This window comes from Condylostylus longicornis, unplaced genomic scaffold (genome assembly GCF_029603195.1).
Source record: "Condylostylus longicornis isolate FDR11 unplaced genomic scaffold, ASM2960319v2 ptg000031l, whole genome shotgun sequence".
Taxonomy (NCBI): Eukaryota; Metazoa; Arthropoda; class Insecta; order Diptera; family Dolichopodidae; genus Condylostylus; species Condylostylus longicornis.
Genome location: NW_026578000.1, coordinates 3,377,171 through 3,384,942, shown reverse-complemented (window position 1 = coordinate 3,384,942; position 7,772 = coordinate 3,377,171). Strand labels below are relative to the sequence as shown.

Here is a 7,772-nt window from a genome sequence, read left to right as displayed (position 1 = left end):
TAAGGTGTTAAATTAATATTTTCATAAAAAGATTCAAGCTTAATATCGTTTAATTTCCTAAGCATTACTTAACAAACCACAAACACATTTTTAAAAGTACAAAATTTGAAATGCTCTATAAATACTTGAACTTTTCCTCAAATTTTAATTTATTCAAATCTTATATGTATGTATGTATTATGTAGTTAGAAACTATATCATTTTATGTTCATGGCTTCTAGTTTTAAAAGTCTATTGAGTGTTATACTGCACTTTAACAAGAACATTGTTGCTTTCCTATAGTAATTATTATTTTATGTGATTTACAAAAAAAAAAAAAAAATTAATTTTTAAATTTTCAAACAAAAACTTTCATTTTATATTTTAATTATTTTACAATAAAAATAGAAATATTTAAAAGAGAAAAGTTTGTAATAAAAGTTTTAAGAAAGTCTTTAGATACCCAAAATAAATAATAAAAATTATTTTCTCTCTATTTTATATTTGAATGTTCGGCGCCATTAACGTTTTAACCAGCAAATTCACAATTTTTCGGGGCGCAAACAAAAAGCTGTTTGTATGCCCAATTTTGGGTTTTTTGGCAGAATCTAGTGTTTATTTTATAATTTTACATTTTCATACCCAAAGTTATAAAAGTATACAATTAGAAATTTGGCTGTCACTTTTTTCGGCTATTTTGTATTAAGGCCTTCTCGATATGTAACAGAAAGAAATGTTAACAGAAGAGTCTGGGTGTTTAAGCTTGTACAAATTTTGTAAATAGCCAACAGACGCAGAGTTTTTAGAAGTTTTATTTCGAAGCCGCCAAAAATTTTTCTCTGTTCGAAAGCTATTGATGTGCTCGTATATATATTCTTTTTTTAAACACTACTTTGTTTGGTCTGTTAAAATGAAACCTCTTTTTTTTCCGTAGACTAAAATGAATCACAGGAATTTGCCGTTTCATTTTTCAATTAATATTCGAATTAGTCGAGCATCTATTGAAAATCCCAAATAGAACAGCTTTCTGATCAAACATTTTTTTGTTTTATTATCTTATAGGCAATACTAAACTTGACGTAGTGGTCTTACTGTTATATTCTAGCCTGTTCTTTTAACGGTAATAATTTTGCCACGTGCTTCTTCTGTTCATTATAACTTGTAGAATTTATCAATTTCTTGCTTCATTATTGTTATTGAAAAAATCTCTACTTTTGAAATTACACTTCCAGTCTGAAATCTAAAAATTGCATTATACATATGTATTTAACATGACTTTCTTTTTAATAGTACCTTGTTCCACAAAAAACTTCTACACCTTTTTTCTGTAGTAGAATTATGTCGGAAACGCCATTTATCATATTTTTCTCCGCGAGGACTGAACGACACAACGTTTCTCCATGAACTGGCAATTTCTGAAGCGAAATTGACTAACTTCTAATTAAAATTTAAGGGTATTTTTTAATATAAAAATGTAGAGTTTTCAAAGTAAAAGTTATGCAAAAAAAAAAAAAAGTAAAAATTGATAGTTACAACGTTATTGAGCCGCAGTTTTCTTATCGTTCAAAAATATTTTTAAATTCTCTAAAGTGTTATAAAAAAAAACTTTATTTTATATAATATTATCTATATCATATTTATACCCATAAGGAAAATGCTCAAAGTTAAAGAGAAAATTTGTTTAAATTGAGAATATTGTAAGTGTGTCTATTCAAAATTTTAAAGTATAAAATTAAAATGAATAAACACAAACAATTTTATATGCCATCTACAAGAGAATGCAAGTCAACACTTAGAATTATGACAACTGTGAATTGTGAATGACTGACAATTTATCACTATAAAAATTTATAAATTAAATAATTGTGTTTTATAGAATTTTAAAATTTTTATTTAATTTTAGAAATTTGTGGACATAAAATATATGGCTACGTTATCATAGAAGTGGATGTCGAACATTGTTGCTTGATTAAAGTATGTGATCAGTAGTTCTGATTGAAAATATTTTTGTTATCTTTCCATATTGGCGCCAATTTAAAATTGTAAGAGTACACAAATGAAGCTAAAATCAACAACGAATTTATATATTTAAGAAATTTATATATTTTTATTGAGTGCAATAGAGCAATAGATCAAATTTGCAAGAATATTCAGTTTCTTGGTTTAAAATTTATTAGAACTGGTATGTAATTACTAAAATATTATAATATTATAATTACTTAAAATTATTTATAATAATTATTAAAATTCTTAAAATACCCTGTACAATTTAAGTTTACGATTTCTAAATTCATTTCTTCTTGAACTTGTTCTCTCTAAATAAGTATTTCTATTTTTACTAAATCCATTATTATTGTTATTACAATTATTATTGTTACTATGTTTGTAGTTAATGTCAGTTATATTATTATTGTTATTATTACTGGTAGCCTCATTACTATTATTGTCAAAATTGGGATCTATATTTTCTTTTTCAAATTCTAATGATACTGTGGTGTTTTTATTTTTCGAAAAATCCTCCGAATTATTTGTATTTGATATGCAGTCTGTACAATTATTTAAATAATTTGCATTTAGTCTTGGAGATGTTCTACGTGTTGTTCTGTTAGTTGATGATGATGATGACATATTACTATCATTTTCTGTAGATGATTTTCTTTTAATATTTGTTGTTTTTTTTTGTTCAATATTATTATTTTCTATTAATTTTTTATCAATAATTACGGTATTACCTTTGTTGCAGTTTTTTGGTGTTGACAAGATTCCAATAGACGGTGTTGTCGGTGGTGATGGTGATTTTGAATTTTTTGTACAATTTATTTCAATTAATCTTGGCGAAGTTCTTCTTTTATTTGAATTTCCTTGATTACTTTCTGGTTCTTTATTTGTAATACTAAACTGTATTGAATTATTTTCTTTTTCAGAATTTTCATTAATTGAATTTTGAGATGAATCAGATGATGAAGATGAAAAATTAATTATTTCATTGCAAGTTAAATTGAATGATGATGTTTGTAAATCAGTTGCAGTTTTATTATCATTACTATTATAATTTTCAATTTTTGACCATGCACATTGTATCATATTGGCACTAATACCCAAAGTTTCCATTAAAAATTTTTTACAAATCGATTTCTTTTCATTATTCTTATATAGAAAATATGAAAAATTTGGTGTAATTTTAACATTTTTTGATTTTTTACGTTGATTACGATTCTTTTCCATATGATTAACAATATATTTGCATGCTTCGAAAACATTTGATAAATTCCAAAATTCATAACGAAATGCATCACATTCACTTACGGAAAAAACTAATTCACAATTATCAGTGCATGTTTTAAAACATTGCGGTCTAATTCGAATTTCTTGTAAATCTTGTAAGTGTTTATGTAATTGAGATCGACGTGTATGATTGAATTTTTCAATTGTATCAAGTTGATTTTCCTGCTGTACTTCAATAGTTTCATTTTGAATTAAACAACTTGGTTTAACAATTGTATTTAATGTTTTTGATGATTCTATACAAATTCTTTTCGATGAATTTGATTGTATTGGTGTTGAATTAGTAAATGCGGAATGTAATGAACGTTTTAAAGATTCTTTTGATTTCATTTCATTATTTCGCATTAAAAAACTATTTGATGATCCCGCAGAATATAATGAATCACATGAAATTGAAGATTCTGAATCGCTTTCATCACTGGATAAAATTATTATTTCGGTTAAGTTTTCTTTATTATTTTCGTTTGAAGCCATTATTTATTTTTATATTATGGTATTTATTATTCACTGGTTTCGCTTACAAAATTGAAATGATGTTGAAAATCAAATTTTACTCCGGTTATATACTAAATTTTAAAGCGGGGAGGATGATTTTACAACAGGACTTAATAAGAACAGTATATAAGAATTTTGAAGACCTGAAATATTAAATGTAAACATGTTTTTAATTTGAATAATTTTCTGCAATCTTTAGGTAAAGTAAGAATAATAAGATAAAAACTTGTTTACCTGTTCAGCTTATTTGCAATTTGTTAAGACAGAATCATATCTCCCTTGCATGTGTCATAACAGCATATGGTTGTGTTCAGGTAAGGTAATACTTTTTATTACTCTGTTTACGTGATCGCAAGAATACAATAAAATAATTTCATAGAAATTCTGAACCGCATATATGTATATGTACCTAAATTTATGTAATAAATAAAGGACTATCTCGAATTTCGATTAATTGTTTAAAGGATTTTGATTTTAAGTGTATTTTTCTTATATCTTAGGCATATTGCTTAAAATATACGCGAGTCATAGTTCTGCCAGTTTAAATTTATAATCTGTGTTTGTGATTCCTGGAAATTACATTGGCTATCTCAAGCAATAATAAATTAATAAAACACTTTAATTTACAATTGAATGGTGTGGTAAAAGCATAATGAGACAAAATCATGTGCAGTACTGTAAATCTCAGAACAAATTTTTAACACTACTAAATTATACGCCTGTTTGTCAAGAAGTTCTATGACTGAAATTGTTATTTAATATTATTTAAAAAGAGTGGAATTAAGCTGAATACATATTGCTTTACAAATTACTGTTGTATGATGATATTTGCTTGCAATACTCGTAAGTAATCATCTGATAAATTGTTATAATTTATTAAAGTATAATAATGAGTAGAACATTATTATCCGCTTTCCATTTTTAAATCAATAATTGATAATTGTATTTAATCAACTAAAATAAATTAAAAATTAATTAAATTTATACGAAAAATAAATAATAAAATCAGACACAATTTCAAATATAAAAATTTGCGTTGGCAAAAGAAAAAAAAATTTTATTGAAATTACAAAATTTCAATTTGAGCAAAGCAAAGATGAAAATCTTTAAATATTTGTTAAAAGTAAGAATAGAAATAGACCATCTTTAATTGAAAAATCAATTTTCAATAACAAAAGAAATTTAAATATATTATTATTGTATATATATATATATATAAAATTGTATGTATACATAGAATATCATTACACACATAATTATTATTTTCTTTTTGACAAATATTTATTCTTTCATTTTTATTTTCCATGAAAAATTCCATGAAAAAATGGAACACATTAACAAAAGATTATAAAAATAAAATTTCATTTACCGGCAATATTAAGATAGATGTTTACAATATTGATATTACAATTGAATGCACTCCATTTGAACGAGTAAATTGTTCTCAAATAGCAAAAATAAATTTCTGAATGGGAAAATAGTTCAACTGAACTACTTATTTGCTTGGGGTTAATAATCGTTTGAAGTGTTATAGGTTGAGCTCAAATTTGTAGATTTTATGAAGTTCTACAATTAATGCAGTGCGTTTTTTGTATCTATACTGCAAAATGTACCGCGTTTAAGATTACTGGCAATATTAAATTTGTGCTGTCATTAATAAGAAGAAAACTTAGTCCGAAATTTTAAATATAGGTCGCCACTTAAGAATTTCCAAAAATATCTTAATTTGTTATGAAATACAAAAATATTAAACGTACGAGTACCTAATTGCAATCAGATCAGAATTTCTAATTTCGTTTTTGTGACTTTATGTCTGAAACCAGTCGGGTAACTACACCAGATATAAGTAATTATAAATGTACAAATGAAAGTTAAACAGCCGAACATTTTTGTTTTCAGAACTGTTTTTAGATTTTCTATTGCAGAATTGCAAATTTGAACTGAATCACACACTTAAAAATAATATTATAGCGTGAATAAATTATACGTGAATTAATTTTACTTTGCATTTAAATTTTTTTTTAAATAAACATCACTTTTACACAAACTATTTAGCTATCATAAAGTATAAACCTTATACATAAGTGGAAAAATAAATTTGGCACATCATAAAAATTTGTAATATTTTTGTGTAAAATTATAAAGACACTAGAATTAAATTTATCAAATTGAAAAGTAGTATCGAATGGAATATTAAAAGAAACAATTACAATATAGAAAAAAAAAATATTCTTAAGTCTTGTATTTATTTTTTGTGTATTTCATAAATAAAATTTTCAGTGTCGGATCATTTAATAAAATAAAAGCTAGATTGTTCAATTATGCACTAGCAAATCTAAATTTACCTAGTTTCTACTTAGGTTTATAGTCTAGAATCTTGTAAATTAAAAGATTATATACAAATTCTTAAAGATTAAGAAATATGGTTGTAGTATTAAATGAGAAAGCAATTCGGCGCTCGACTTTTTAAAAAAAACTAAAGAAAGTGATTTCTGACATGGAATTGAAATTTATATTAATTTTTACTCAAGACAACGTGATTCAGCCAAAACGTTTTAAATAGGACTTTCTTCCACTCCTCTATTCAATAACACAACATTTGAGTATAGTAAATACCTACATATCTAGAGCTCAACTAGAGTGCCTACATTGTCATCATACTGAATTCAATTAAAGATAGCAATCGGCACTGTTTTTTAATTTTTTTTTTGTTTCGAAAATTCTTTTTTATTTAACAAAAAAACCGTCTCTTGTTTTATGCGTTTCTTGATTTTCTTCATTTCATTTACAAAAGGAAACAAAAAAAAATTTTTCAAAGAAAAGCAATTCTTTTACTGAAAATAAAAATGGTGAAAAAAAAAATAAAAGAAAATCTATGGAAAATCTTGAGTGGAAATCGAAGAAATTTTTTTTCTTTTACAACAGAAGCTTGTAAGTATTTTTTCGCTACTTGTTTTCATTTGTCTATTTTGCAATTTAATTTCAAAATAAAATTTTATTTGTATTAAATATTAAGTCATTCTCTATTCAATTTTTATATTTAAACAAATTTAAATTGGTGAAAAAATTAATTGTATTATGAATGGAAGTAAAAGGGAGGAGTTTGCCATTAAAGTATCAATAATGATTGTGTCATTTGGTTTAAGAAATGTTGGTGTAAGAATTTACGAAAGAGTGGTCTGAATAAAATTGAAATTTTAATTGAATATAAGCGAAATTTAGTATGGTCTTGGCGAAGAGAAGGTTAAAAATTAAAAGCTCCGTTTACTTCCGTATGCAGCTGACTATACCTTTAATTTATATTTTAAAATTTATCTATTCAAAGGAAATGCCTTCTTCTGCAATATTCGGTTTGGATTGCCTGCAAGCACACCAAAAAAATAATCTATGCAAATCGACTTAATTACAATTTTTTCGTGGTTAATTGCTCGGATAGCAATGCTCCGATTAAAATTTGACCAAACAAATAGGCTTTTCCTTCTATATCGATTAATACTTCACAATATTTCAAAGGATCCTGTATAACCGTAGGATCTGTATAACTGTATTCTGCATAAAAATTTCTGAAAACATTTTAAATCAGTACACTTATTTCAATATCTATAGTGTAATTACATACCTACATTTATTTTCAGTTTTTATCAAAAGGCATTTTTGTATGTACCATCATCAAATCCAAGCATTCGTCATGAAATCATTCAAATAATAACAGCAAAAATTTTATGTACGTATGTAGGGAAATTTACCCCATAAAATACTATTAATAAACATTTTCTATTTAAAAGCCGGCAAATGAACAAAATGTTCATATTATGTGTTCATTTTATAGAATCGTGTCTATAATTCTATAGTTTTTTTTTTTGAATTAAAGCCCTGAAGAACAGAACAGAACCAAAACTTTAATACTACTTTTTTGTGTGTTTATTAATGTTTGAATTTTTTTTTATTTTCACATTATTAATTTTCTCTTTTGTTTTTTTTTTTTTTGGAAAAAGATCAAATTTATAAAACAA

The 7,772-nt window shown here is 24.9% G+C and overlaps 1 protein-coding gene across 1 annotated transcript; it reads right to left on the bottom strand.

Moving 5' to 3' along the window:
* Positions 1-1,150: 1,150 nt before the first annotated feature.
* LOC129608389 (putative uncharacterized protein DDB_G0282133) lies at positions 1,151-7,442 on the bottom strand. Its single transcript, XM_055519873.1, has 8 exons — positions 7,424-7,442; positions 7,167-7,308; positions 3,183-3,682; positions 2,712-2,894; positions 2,358-2,621; positions 2,239-2,294; positions 1,273-1,416; positions 1,151-1,219 (listed from the first exon to the last, which is right to left on the bottom strand). Exons 1-8 carry the CDS (start codon positions 7,440-7,442, stop codon positions 1,151-1,153), a joined length of 1,377 nt encoding a protein of 458 aa, XP_055375848.1.
* Between the last annotated feature and the right edge of the window lie 330 nt (positions 7,443-7,772).